The 14,293-nt window shown below is 41.6% G+C and overlaps 1 protein-coding gene across 14 annotated transcripts in view; it reads right to left on the bottom strand.

Annotated features, from left to right (window-relative positions):
- The window catches only part of ARMC9 (armadillo repeat containing 9), a 110,647-nt gene that overhangs the window by 14,659 nt on the left and 81,695 nt on the right, over nucleotides 1-14,293 (bottom strand). For all 14 annotated transcript variants that reach the window (XM_043492176.1, XM_043492178.1, XM_038416134.2 and 11 more), the window contains 3 exons: nucleotides 8,730-8,834; nucleotides 8,188-8,303; nucleotides 3,168-3,292 (listed from right to left, as the gene is read on the bottom strand). In XM_043492176.1, the coding sequence (XP_043348111.1) occupies nucleotides 3,168-3,292; nucleotides 8,188-8,303; nucleotides 8,730-8,834 (346 nt within the window). The remainder of the gene's footprint in view (nucleotides 1-3,167; nucleotides 3,293-8,187; nucleotides 8,304-8,729; nucleotides 8,835-14,293) is intronic.

Here is a 14,293-nt window from a genome sequence, read left to right as displayed (position 1 = left end):
GCTGTTAGTCTGTTTGAGTCCCCATCACATATCATGAACCAGGCCAATGGGAAGTCACTGGTGACAAAGAGCAGCCACTCAAAGACCCCACTGTCAGTATCATGTTATGACATTTGCTCATGAGATCAGATTGCCCACCCCCTGCCCAGCACTAGAGTAGAATGTATAAATCAGACTTGTGTATGAAAGGACAAGTCTGCTTCCTGAGAGGGGCACTGAGGACTAAGACATGCGAATCCAACGGGAGTGAGCAGACACTGGTGGCTAAGTTCCCTCACTTAGAAAACATGCCCCTGAAGCATTTCCATTTGGTGGTCTCATAAAAGTGGACTGCTCTCATGTGCTGAAACAAGGACACAGACTGGGACACTTTCAGACAAGCACCAGACCAGATGGAGAGAGCTTGAAGGTTGCAAGCAGGTGTCAGAAGGTCCTGGCCACCCTGTCCTTGCCATATTGCTAAATGGAAGGGTGATGGTCCAAGCTAGATCCTAATTAGATAGGAGTGGGATTCCCACGTGGCTGAAGGTCCAGGTATGGAAGAGCATGAGAGGCTGCTTTAGGTTAAGAAAGTGGGCAAAGGTTTGTTGGGGCAAGGGCAGGCACTTCCTTGTGACTCTGATTTGTGATGCTGGATTACATTGATCCAACTGTTCATCTGAAGCTTTTGTCTCACCCAGCCCTTCACTCCTGGTCAATCCCTGATCATTTTAGAACTCCACTGCATCAAACCCAATGACACCCCCAACTCTGGGCTGTTCAAAATGAAGCTGGAAAATGACCAAAACTAACATGATTAGGTTTCCAGTACACCAAGGGCAAAACTTAACTAACTAAATGCCCTACTGCAGAACAATATTATTGGGTGACAACAAAGCTTCTAGAGGGAGCACAATTTTTATCACACACATGGAAAAGTGTTACAAGGGAAGGGACAGAAGTGTTTTGTACACTAAGATTTATAGGTTGTTGTTTCATGTGATTATTCTACATTCTGAATCCCAAAGATCAGGGGAGAAATGGATGAGCAATCATTTATTTTGCAAGATCTGACACCTGAGGCAAACCACTGGGAACCCTTACGACAACAATACTGGACTAACTGCATGACTATTAAAAAGAACCACGTCTCTGCTACATAAAAAGGAATTACTTTGCCTGCAAAAGTATATTATACTTATAATATATGTATAACACGTTCCCATTTAGTGACCTCCCCTCCTACAAAAAAGAGATGCTGCACCTCATGTAGTCCTCTTGATAAGCTATATATTAAATACAGTCACATGTACACAATTTGGATAGAACCTACTAGTAGATTTTGGTTTAGATGAGACATAGTACTGAGGCTATACTTATCTGTGATGATTAAAGTGTTAATAGCACTTTTTCCAAGGATAGGGGCATTAATTCCATTATCCTTATCAAATTAAAACAATAGCATTTACATTTTGCTCTTCCCTAAATTTCCTGTTGTTTAACATGTCTCTATTAAACTGCTGTATAGCATCACTGGCAAGGAATGGCTGCTGCATTTCCACGCCAGAGGTGGCTGCATTTCAGGGGTGAGATAATATCTAAACACACCGTTTATAAGACACTTTGGGCTCCTTCGGTCTGAACTGTCCCTTAGAAATAGATGGATTATTTCTCAGAAACTGTATCCAATAGAGGGTTTTATCCTACCAGACATTTAAAATCAGAAAATAGCAGCACTTTTAATGTCTGATTTGCTTAATCTCCTTTATGAAGTCTGAATATTTAAAAGATTGGTTTTTCCTCAATATAGGAAAACTGCCAAGTCAGCAGGTTTCCTATTAGCTTATAACTTCTGATGTTCTGAGCCACTGTTTCTGCCCAGCTGATCTCTTCAGAATGTTTTTGTTCTGTTCCTATGTGCTATTGTGAAATCTGAGGCTTGAAGACCATGCCTCTTATTATGGCAGAATATACGGAGTGATCAAATGCATGCCTTGAGCTGGAACTTCATCTGCTCCTATTGTACCCCTTGCCTTGAGTTAAGCCTATTATATCAGCTCCACACATTATGCAAGCAGATTCTTGTCTGTGAAACCTTGGTTACTCTTCTCAAAATCCCTTTCATTTCCTTTTGGAAATTTAAAAAAATATGCCATTTCTTTACTGATTCAAAGCATATTTTTTTTAGCAAAGCAAAGACATCATAGTCTGTGACTTTTTAAATAAATTCTGCACTGCCAGCTGCAAGACACTTTAACTGAGATCCCAGCACATTTTGCTATTAGTCCTTAATTTACACTGTTGAATTTACCCCTGCAAATAGGCTGGTACCCCACTACCCTGGTCAGTAAGCTGCATGCCCTTTCCCTTCTCAAAGGCAGGTCCGGATGAGTTTGTGCTAGCTTTCATTCAAGTTGCAAGGAAAGAATCTCTAGCAGTGCCTTCCATGCTGTTGTTCTCTACACCAAGGCCCTTGAACTGCTGCCCAGCTGAGGGCGGCTCTGGCAACTTGCTAGGGGCCTAAGGGCCACAGATAATTTAAATAATATGGAACAAACATACAGGTGTACCCACAAGGGAGGAAATGAGGGGGATATGCTGCCCTCTCCCCTTCCAAACTTTTTTACTATCCTGTTTATGTCCCTCCCACTCTGCAGCTATAAACTTAATGGGTTCCCATCCTCAATCACATTTTATCATTTCAGAGTAGCTGTGAAGGTAACTGCAGCTGCCTTCCATTAGTGAGGAGACGACAGGTCCCAGGAACAATTCATTTAGGCCCAAGCAAAGGGCTTACCTGAGGACAATAATATTGCCTGCTGGAAACTGTAGACTCTGTGGATTGCAGTTCCATTTGATTCAAGATGGAGCATAGCTTTCTGGGACCTGTACTCTATGGAGCATGGCTTTCTGGGACCTGTACTCTGTAGACCACAGCTTTATCCAGCTCAAGATGCCACACGGCATACTGCATTTTTGGGCCCCTATCTCTTTGGGTTGCTGCTCCACTTGGATCAAGATGGAGTACTGCATGCTGGGGGCTTGTAGACTGCCCCTGCATACCAAAGAATAAGTCAGCGGCAGACTATATTTTAGAACTCCACAGCCCAACCACAAGGCATCCCCTTCTCCAAACGTCCAACCCGGTTAAGGAACAATTAACAGCAGCATTCTCAGAATATCCTTACATGCAGAGGAAATACAAAAGTCAGAAGTGCTGGACCTGCTACCGCTCCGAGTGGGAGGACGACTGTTCTGCATAGACTGGAATTTGCCATCCCTGCCATGTGAAGAAATGGCATCATTTTCTGGCCTAGAGGAGAAATGAGAATGCAGGGTGATAAATACTTACAGCCTAAAAAAGCTGCATGAGAATTACCATATAATTTCCTGGAAAGGTACAGAAGAAACAGTAAAGTGTATTTTATGTTGCAAGCTAGTGCCAGGGGCAACTTCTGTACGACACAAATCAGATGGTGTTAGATATATTTGAAATTAACATTTTTTCCTAGTGTAATAAATAGCTTGGGAAGGAACCCACAACATGCGACAGTTTGGAGAGACAAATACCAGCGGCCCCCTCACCAGAGACAGTGCCAATGAGTCTACCAGGTTCCCCACATTAAGCTTTTTCAGGAGTGTAAAATTTGTTTCTGAATATTATGGGGGTTCCACACGATGCAAGATCAAAACAAAACATAGTATTTTAACTTAACGGCTGTAGAACTAGTTCTCTTAACTTCTTGGATAGGGCTGGTTGTCAGGAGGGAAGACTTGCTGAAAGAGAGAAGAGAGAATAAGATTGCTCGGTAATTCAAGATGGGGTGAGAGGAAGCTGTGAGGGCAGCTTGGGTGGACAAAGCAGGGGGCTGGGAGGGAAGTTACCCTGAGTTGAGAGTTTCATTGAATACTCATGGCAAGATCAGGCTAAGAGACGTCTAGTTAGAAAAGGTCCTTCCCAAGGAGGTGGTTAATAATTAGACCACTAAATCAGTTTCTAAGGGAACAGACAGAGGAATATTAAACAATTTGTCCCTCCTGAGTGATCTCATAAAGTAGGAAGTCTTTAAAAAGAGCTCTCCAGTATTTCCTGACTAAAGCATCCCCTTACAGTGTAGACTGAGGGCTTGTCTACGTGGGGACAATCAGGAAAATTAATCCAAATTAACTAAACGTAAAATTAAGGACGATTGGTTAAACTGTATTAAGTCCCTATATGGACATTCTCTTTCAGAATTAAAGTGGTCTTAACTTGGTTTAGTTTAATTCACTTCCAAAGGCTACTTTAATTCTGAATGGGAGGGTCCATACAAGCGTTTAATGCAGTTTAACTAATCCACTTTTAATTCACACCTTTAGTTAATTGGAGGTAATTTTCCTAAGTGCCCCCCGCTCCCAGCTAAGCTGTAAACTGAATGAAGGCCACTCTAATTCTGAATAAGAGTGTCCATGTTTAATGACAGGTTTCAGAGTAGCAGCCGTGTTAGTCTGTATTCGCAAAAAGAAAAGGAGTACTTGTGGCAGTCTCTAAGGTGCTACAAGTACTCCTTTTCCATGTTTAATGCCATTTAATCCACTTTAAATTTATACTTTTAGTTAATTTTAATTAATTGTCCTGAGTTTTCCCATGTAGAAAAGTCTCAAGGGGTAAATCTTGTCATATTCCACAGCAGTTTGATACAATGCAGTCACTAGTTTACTTAAGTGATTTATAATCAAATAAATATACCTCAAGCCTTTCTCTTCATGTCTGGACTGCTAGGATGTGATCTGTGAGCAAAGCAATAAAACTGAAGGGCATCCTATTAGTTCTTATCCGCTAGTAATCAATTTAATTTGCTAAAATAAGTTAGCTGGGTATAAACTCCATTAGATCTTGTCCTTTTCTTCTGTAAATCCACTTTTCTGGTTATTGCCTTTCTACTCTAGTTGTTTTCTGGCACAGGGAAGTTAGCTATAGAGGGTTTCACTGTAAAATGCAAACCTCTCATGCATGCTATTAACGCCTGCTTTTCTATTTTAAACTTGGTAAAACCAGTGTGAACACTATTAAGTATCAACCATCTGACTAAAATAGTGAAATTTAAATTTCACAGTTTTTAAACCAGCAAAAACCTACAGAAATTATTTGCAGTTTTGCAACATGGGGCAAAGAAACAATCTGCAGAGGCTGCTTTGCCTCCTCATTATTCCAGTGCAGGAATAGGTCCCTCAACTATTGTAGCTGCCTGTACTCAGTGGGTTTCTGAGCAATCAGTCATTTAGTTACATTGTGAGACAGGAGCAGGCTGCAAGGCACAATTCACATTGTGTCACAGTCAGCCCATGGCGTGGATTCTATATCAGGCAGAGAAGCCTGGGAAGCCTTGATGAAAGGAAGGAAGAAAGGAAGAAAGAAAGGAATCAGTTCTGGGGTATTACTTTTGTGGAAGTGAGTAACAGACATGAGTTATTTAACCTCATCTAGGGAACAGCTGTGGCCTCGAGAGGAATGCAGTGGGATGGAGTCAGGAGACCTCAGATCTATTCCCAGCTCTGCCACTGATTTGCTGCATGGCCTTGGGGCAAGTCATTTCACTTTTACATGCTTCATCTTCCCCATCTATAAAATGGGATAGTGAGGGTCAGCCACCTTTGTGGCATTTGAGAGCTACAGTTGAAAAGCACTAAATAAGCATTACATTACAATGACTGTAGACTCCACAGAATGAATCCAGGTTTCTAGCTTCCTGCGGGTAGCAGAAATTACAGGGGAAAGGGAACCCTTGAAGGCATTTGATGGTGTTGGCCAGCAGCAAAGTGGCTTTGGTCTGATGTTCAGCAACATATTCGATAGATTCCATTATTTGGGTCTGTAGCTCTTTTGGGGAAGTGCAAGGAAACCAAGAATAAAAAGATCTGTGTGTTACTGATAGCAGCCCCACGTTATTACTTGGTCACTCCTCTCCTGCCATATGTAGATGGTTTGCTAAGATTTGGGATTTTATGGATATGGAAAAACAGACCATATGCTTTAAAATCTGTACCCCACTTATGTTGTGAAGAGGAACTAGATTCTATAACAACACCTCAACCATTTTCTTCATAAATTTACCAATAATAGTATATAGGCAAAAATAGGACCTTGTAGGCCAAATTCTTCCCCGGGACACCACATACATTTCTCATGTCAGAACTGGGGTCTGCTTGTTTTATATACTATGTTCAATTTTTACATCCTGAAATGGGGAAAGTGTTATGCACTCAACTAGAAACTGATTTTGTCAAGGTTCTTGTTAGTGTCTTTGTAGATATACAATACATGTACAATAAATGTTGTCCTCTACCATTTTCCCCTACTTTCTGCTTTCATATTTTACCTTTGTAACTGCATTTTGTGACAGTTTGTATAAAAGAAAGTATACAAAAGTCATATTATAGTCAAGTATCACATGGATACTACAAAAATAATTTGTATTAAAATGAGGCTTTAGCTCATACCAAAGTGATTTTGACTTTTGGACTTGGTGCAGTACAGATATTGCAAATAGTCTTGTTGCTTATTGAAAAGGCAATTTTCTCACTGGATACTATGCAGTAAACCATTCTCTGTATACAGAAACTCAATGTAAACTTGTCAATCTACTGATATTACTCCCCAAACTTTGTGAGTGTAAAGGCAGCTTTAAAAGAAATGGTCACAACTTGTCTGAAAATGCTACCTATTTTTACAAGTAACACCTAAGATCACTGTAAATTAAATATTTTCTCTGTAATTTTTCTGTTAGTTTACTTTGTACATTTGGCAGCTCTTTGTGTTTAATCAGTTCCACTGTTTGCCCATTCAGAGTCAGTTTCCCTCTTTGTGTGGGTCTTCCACATGTAATGGGAAAGAAAAGCATTTTAAGAAATAGAAAGATGCGCAAGTACAACAAAAAAAAACGGACTGGAGAACTTAAAGGCAGATATAGAACCTGAAACTGAAGATAACTCATTTTTTAAAAATGCCCAGATTTCAACTTGACATTTTTATTTTTAATTTTTAAATAAAATAAAATAAGTAAAAAGATATTTAACTATGTTGTTGATCTAGTGGCTTTTGAGGTACCATATTCCATCCTAATAGGAATGGTTGGTAGTCTCTCAGTTTGAAAAGTGCACACAGAAATGGATATGAGAAATCCTCAAGACAGACTACTCCTCAATCCTGTACCATGGCTACTTGGATTTGGTACAATCCAAGACTGCATGCAACTGAAAGAAGAAAAATTGGTTAAACTTGTTCCTTGTTGTGTGATAGGACAGTGTCAAATCCTCTACCTCCCCCCATAATGGAGATGAAGAGGAGAAATCCCATCTCAAGAATGAACTAGGTAAGACTTATTTTGTTTAACAACAGAAAGCTTGATAAATACCATGTCTTTAGAGTTCAGGAAGTCTCTTATTTCCAATTGCAAAACAATATCCTACCACTGACTTCAGCTACACGTAGAGCTGCAACCAGAAGTCACAGATCTCCCTTTCACAAGATCCCTTTTAGTTATCATTTTAAGTAACTAGCGCATTTATCACATTTGTAATCTTTGTCTGTCTCAATTTCTGCTTTCACTTGAGGGTAGCAATTATCCCTTGAGGAGATTACATTTTCTGGTTTATGAAGTGGAAGATCCACTGGTATGTCAACTGCTGCATGGACCTCACCCACAGAAATAAAATTTTTATTCAAGCTAATGTTAAAAAAATTATATAATACATAGGTTGAGAAAGGAGTGTCTGTACATCTGCGTATAGTGCTTAGATTATTCACAGATACAAAGTTTGTTTTTAAAGTCATACGATACATAGAGTACATAATCAGCAATAACCCATATTTAGGTGAACAGATTTAACAACACAGTTTAGATATCAGAATCTGAATATCGGGATGGAGAATATGGACACATAGGATTTACTGCAAGCTTAAGCCAAATGACTCTGTAAACTTTCATTCCATTATCCCAAGTACATGACTTTGGTCAATGGACCCTTCTTTGACTGCAGTTTTCCCTCCCTTTCTTTTTCAAACATCCATTATTTTAGATAAAAAAAACCTGTAAAGAATGACAATGGCAATGTAGTTTCCAATATGGAGGTTTTATTTTTTGTATATTCAGGTTACATTATTTTGGAGTAAAATTCAAAATTAAGAACAAAAAAATCCAACTTTCTGCCTCCTTTGCCCAGACTTACGTTGGGTATGCAGCTCTGTGATAGCTTGGGGTGACTGGTCTCTGAAGAGGCTCATCTATGCTCTGATGGACACCAGGAAACAGTTTCTTCTTCACTTTTGGTGTATGGGTCATTATCTAATACACAGAAGGAGAAAGAGGAGGAAAGAGAGGGGAAACTGAAGTCATTGGGACCGAGATATGAAGACTATGTGAGCATCAACCTAGATTTGTATCCTAATGTTACTGAACAGGATTTGCCATGCTTTATCGCTTGTCTACACTACAGCTCTTTCTGTTCCGAGCTGGCTCAGTAAGGATGCAAGTTTGCCTTTCCCAAGCCCATCTTATTTCTGCTGGATAGACGTTCCTCAACAAATAGTAAGAGATTGGGGCCGAGTAGGCAGGTACAGAGCTGAGTCTCAGCCAGCGTTATACGTAGTACACAGAAAAAGGTAGCTGTTGTAATTAAACCTCTGGGTGTTATATGTTGATTGAAATGTTGAAATTAAACACCTAGCCAAACAAATTCAGTATTTTAGAATCCCAATGATTGGTACTTACTCCCAAATACTCTGTTGTCAGCAGCTTCTCTCCTGATAGCTCTCCCAGCTGAGGTTGTAACACCTCATCTTTGTCCAGATCAGCCTCCATTGTATGATGGTCCTCCTGTTACAATAATATACCTCTATTATTTGAACTTAGACCCTTGGGCAGCTTTCAGTTCCAGTCTAAGCATTTAACTTTCATTCCGGCAGTCACTTGTGCAATACACATTTAAAACATAAATGACTCTTGCTACTAGGGCTGCACATGTGAACTAATGTGTGTGTGAATTTTTATATGTGTGTGCGCGCATGCGTGTACATACACCCTTGTCCAAGCATTTGATTCAATCGGAAATAAATACAAATAATTCCTCCCAGCAGCTGCATAACCTTAGCAAGGCTGGAGGAAAAAAATTATAGCCCTGACAGGCTGGTCGCCTTGAAATCTCAAATTCCCAAGTATTCTATGCAGGCTCAATAATAAAGAACATGGTGTTAATATTCATTACTTTCTAACGAGAATAGTTCCACTCCATCCTCCAAAGAACATGACAGATGAGCACCACACTAGAACTAAAGGAAAGGCAGTTTTGCTTTTTAAAAAGGCTGCAACAATAAAACATTGTACGGAAAAGTAAATTAATCATTCTAGAAGAGACTACTTACTTTCTGTACTAACTGCAGTTCTTCAAGGATGTGTCCCCCTATTGGTGCTCCACATTAGATGTGCATGTGCCCCAGGTGTCTTTGATCAAAGATTTTTTGGTAGCAGTGCTTATTCTGCCTGTGCGCACACACCAGACCTCCTCCTGTCCCATACTGAGGGTATATAGAGCTGTACAGGCAAAACACCCTCAGTTCCTTCTCTATTGCTAAGACCCGTGAGACGAGACTCAGAAACAGAAAGGAAGGAGAGCATGTAGTGGAACACCCCTAGGAGGACACATCTCAAAGAACTACAGTTACTGTACAAGGTAAGTTTCAGAGTAGCAGCCGTGTTAGTCTGCATTCGCAAAAAGTACAGGAGGACTTGTGGCACCTTAGAGACTAACAAATTTATCTGAGCAGACGCTTTCGTGAGCTATAGCTCACTTCATCGGATGCATTCCACTGAACGTAGCTCACGAAAGCTTATGCTCATATAAATTTGTTAGTCTCTAAGGTGCCACAAGTCCTCCTTTTCTTTTTGTACAAGGTAAGTAACCTCTCCTTCTTCTTCAAGTAGTGTCTCTATGGGTGCTCCACTTCAGATGACTCCTGAGCAGTACTCCTGGAAGGAGAACAGAGCTTCAGAGTTGTATCCAAGACTGAAGATAGGACTGCCATGCCAACAGCAGCATCTGACTTGGAAGTGTGCATCAGGGCACAGTGTTTGGAAAACATATGAACTGATGCCCAAATTGAAGCTTCGCAAATTTCTGCAACTGGTACATTTTTCTACAGTGCCATGGATGTACATTGGGGTCTTGTAAAATGGGCTATTATTCTAGAAGGGGGCTGATCATTAGCAACCTCATAACAAGAAAGAATACTTGTTTGTCTGTAGGCAGTACAGTAGCTAGAGTCTGCCAGATGGTCTTGGCAGGTTCAATTAGAACCTTATTCACTAGCAAGAGCACTTGACCAGAAGTTGTCACGTGCAGAATGTCTAAAAGCTTATGCTGCAACTCTTGAACCGCCTCCAAGGGGATCTGGAGAGTGTTAGCAATCTGCTTCGTAAGTTCTTGAAACTGTTTAAAATCATCAGCATAAGAAGGTGGGGAAGGCATTACAGCCTCATCTCGTGAAGATGAGGAAATACTGGTTTGTGGTGTCAATTCCTTGCCTCTTGCTCCTTGAAAGCAGGCTGAGGTCTCTGTATACCAAATCCCAAACCTTGTTTAGTACGGTTTAATGTTGGGCAATGACAGGGTCATGTTAATACCTTTGAGGCTTTGGGTCCATATCTTCCACCTAAATTAATACAACAGATATCCCTGCCCAGAAATCTGGGAATCTGAGGAGATGTCTTCAGCAGAGTGCAAGGGAGGAGCAGACTGAAGGCGGAAACAATGTTTATCTGTCTCATCCTGAAGGTACCGGAAGACTAGGGGATACTGAGGAAGGGGAAGGTCTCTGTGACCTAGAAGATCGCAGTACTGACAGTCCTTTGGTATCCATTCAGAAAGGAGACTGTGGCTTATCTGAGACAGACAAATCTGTAGAGATTCTAAATTCCTGCCGTACCAGGTGATTGTGTGCTGAAACTGAATGAGGTTCTGCAACAGTCAGCAGCGGTACCAAGGATGCTGTTTGCTTCAGTAATATTTGTCTAGCAGACAGAGATGGTACAGAGGATGGTGCTAGCTTTGGAGGAACTAATTAATATTCTGAGACACCTGCTTATCTACTGGCCATAGCACGGAGAGCTCTGTAAATAGTACCAGCTTCCTTGACGCAAAGTGGTTACTTACTCTCTGTGGTGCAATCTGCTTAGACTGTACTGGAGATGGGTTTGGTACCAAGGCATGCTTGGTACTGTGATTCTTGAAAGAGCCTGAAGTCTTTGACTAAGACTCTAGGTATTGGAGAAGCCTGGAGCCTCAGCAGTACCTTTTCTGGAACACGGGGTCTCTGAAACAGTCTATTTCTACAGTGACTGAGGTCGATGGGGTACTTTGGTCACTCAGTGGCTGATGTACAAGGCAGGCATCTGGGCCTGAATCGAAGGCTGGTCACAAAGAATGATCCATCATGAGAAGCCTAAGTTTAACCTCCCTATTTTTCCTAGCTCTACTCCTGAAGGCCGAGCAGATCTTGCACTTACACAGCATGTGCGTGTCTCCAAGATACGCTGGCAATGGACATTGCTGACTGGCATAGATTAATGGCAGATGAGGCAGTGCTTGAATTCCAGGGATCCCAGAACACCATGCAGACGACAATCCCTGAGGGAGAACCCCTCAGATGGGGGTGGGAGAGGAAAGGATGTCTAATGGAAACAAACTCTTAGTTAACTAGAAGAACTACAAAACTATAAACCAATTTATTAGAGCATAAGCTTTCGTGAGCTACAGCTCACTTCATCGGATGCATTTGGTGGAAAAAACAGAGGGGAGATTGATATACACACACAGAGAACATGAAACAATGGGTTTATCATACACACTGTAAGGAGAGTGATCACTTAAGATAAGCCATCACCAGCAGCAGGGGGGGGAAAGGAGGAAAACCTTTCATGGTGACAAGCAAGGAAGGTTATTTCCAGCAGTTAACAAGAATATCTGAGGAACAGTGCGGGGTTGGGTGGGGTGGGGGGGAGAAATACCATGGGGAAATAGTTTTACTTTGTCTAATGACTCATCCATTCCCAGTCTCTATTCAAGCTTAAGTTAATTGTATCCAGTTTGCAAATTAATTCCAATTCAGCAGTCTCTCGTTGGAGTCTGTTTTTGAAGCTTTTTTGTTGAAGGATAGCCACTCTTAGGTCTGTGATCGAGTGACCAGAGAGATTGAAGTGTTCTCCAACTGGTTTTAGAATGTTATAATTCTTGACGTCTGATTTGTGTCCATTCATTCTTTTACGTAGAGACTGTCCAGTTTGGCCACTGTACATGGCAGAGGGGCATTGCTGGCACATGATGGCATATATCACATTGGTAGATGCACAGGTGAACGAGCCTCTGATAGTGTGGCTGATGTGATTAGGCCCTATGATGGTGTCCCCTGAATAGATATGTGGACACAGTTGGCAACGGGCTTTGTTGCAAGGATAGGTTCCTGGGTTGGTGGTTCTGTTGTGTGGTGTGTGGTTGCTGGTGAGTATTTGCTTCAGATTGGGGGGCTGTCTGTAAGCAAGGACTGGCCTGTCTCCCAAGATCTGTGAGAGTGATGGGTCGTCCTTCAGGATAGGTTGTAGATCCTTGATGATGCGTTGGAGAGGTTTTAGTTGGGGGCTGAAGGTGATGGCCAGAGGCGTTCTGTTATTTTCTTTGTTGGGCCTGTCCTGTAGTAGGTGACTTCTGGGTACTCTTCTGGCTCTGCCAGCAATGCCCCTCTGCCATGTACATTGGTCAAACTGGACAGTCTCCATCATGTGCCAGCAATGCCCCTCTGCCATGTACATTGGTCAAACTGGACAGTCTCTACGTAAAAGAATGAATGGACACAAATCAGAAGTCAAGAATTATAACATTCAAAAACCAGTTGGAGAACACTTCAATCTCTCTGGTCACTCGTTTACAGACCTAAGAATGGCTATCCTTCAACAAAAAAGCTTCAAAAACAGACTCCAACGAGAGACTGCTGAATTGGAATTAATTTGCAAACTGGATACAATTAATTTAGGCTTGAATAGAGACTGGGAATGGATGAGTCATTACACAAAGTAAAACTATTTCCCCATGGTATTTCTCCCTCCCACCCCACCCCCCACTGTTCCTCTGATATTCTTGTTAACTGCTGGAATTAGCCTACCTGCTTGTCACCATGAAAGGTTTTCCTCCTTCCCCCCCCTGCTGTTGGTGATGGCTTATCTTAAGTGATCACTCTCCTTACAGTGTGTATGATAAACCCATTGTTTCATGTTCTCTGTGTGTGTGTATATAAATCTCTCCTCTGTTTTTTCCACCAAATGCATCCGATGAAGTGAGCTATAGCTCACGAAAGTTTATGCTCTAATAAATTTGTTAGTCTCTAATGTGCCACAAGTACTCCTTTTCTTTTTGCGAATACAGACTAACACGGCTGCTACTCTGAAAACTATAAACCCAAAAGGAGCAAACTAAAGTAGACTTAGAACCCAAATGAGCTAAAAGCTAAAGGTTAAGCTTGAAGTGGGAACACTATAAACTCCATCTCAGGCCATAGGGCAGTTGAGAATGAACTGAGGGCAGTCCATAAATCCATAGATCCATAAATCCTCAGTACAGAGCACCAGAAGGTCTAGAGCACATGTGTGGAACAAACAGACCCTGCTACCAAAAACCTCCAATCAGAGGCACATGTGCTTCTGAAGTGGAGTGCCCATAGGGACACTACTTGAAGAAGAACTAGCTACTGTTATGAAACATAAAAAGCCTGATCCAAAACCCATTAAAGTCAATGGTGACTATCTATTGACTACAGTGGGCTTTGGATCATTCCCAAAGAGCATAAAAGGAGAAAAAGGACAGGACAAGCACCTTTACACGAGCATGACATAAAGTGAGGGAGTAGGTTTCAATCAAACTGGGTAATAACTGTCGTGAGATGGCCCCAACAAGAGCACCCTCCTGGGTAGGCTATGGTACAGTAGACATGTCTGCCTCAGTTTTCCCTTTCAGGGGCCCCAGAAATAGTCCGAATGGTCTTCCTGAGTATAAATATATATTATATATTTATAATAATCCACTGGGGGATTTATTTTAGAAGTCCAATGCACATAAACCATAATAAAATAAGTCCCAATACCAAGCCCCGCAATCACAGTCCAGCCAGTACATCAAGTAGAACCCCGGCGTCCCTCATCACACCCCAGCTCTCCAGTCTTCTTCCTTCTCTGGCCCTCTGGCTTCAGCTCTCCAGCTCCAAGAGCCTTCAGCCCTCTCCAGCCTCCTTTTC

Source organism: Dermochelys coriacea, chromosome 9 (assembly GCF_009764565.3).
Source record: "Dermochelys coriacea isolate rDerCor1 chromosome 9, rDerCor1.pri.v4, whole genome shotgun sequence".
Lineage (NCBI taxonomy): Eukaryota > Metazoa > Chordata > Testudines > Dermochelyidae > Dermochelys > Dermochelys coriacea.
This window is presented reverse-complemented; position numbering and strand designations above follow the sequence as displayed.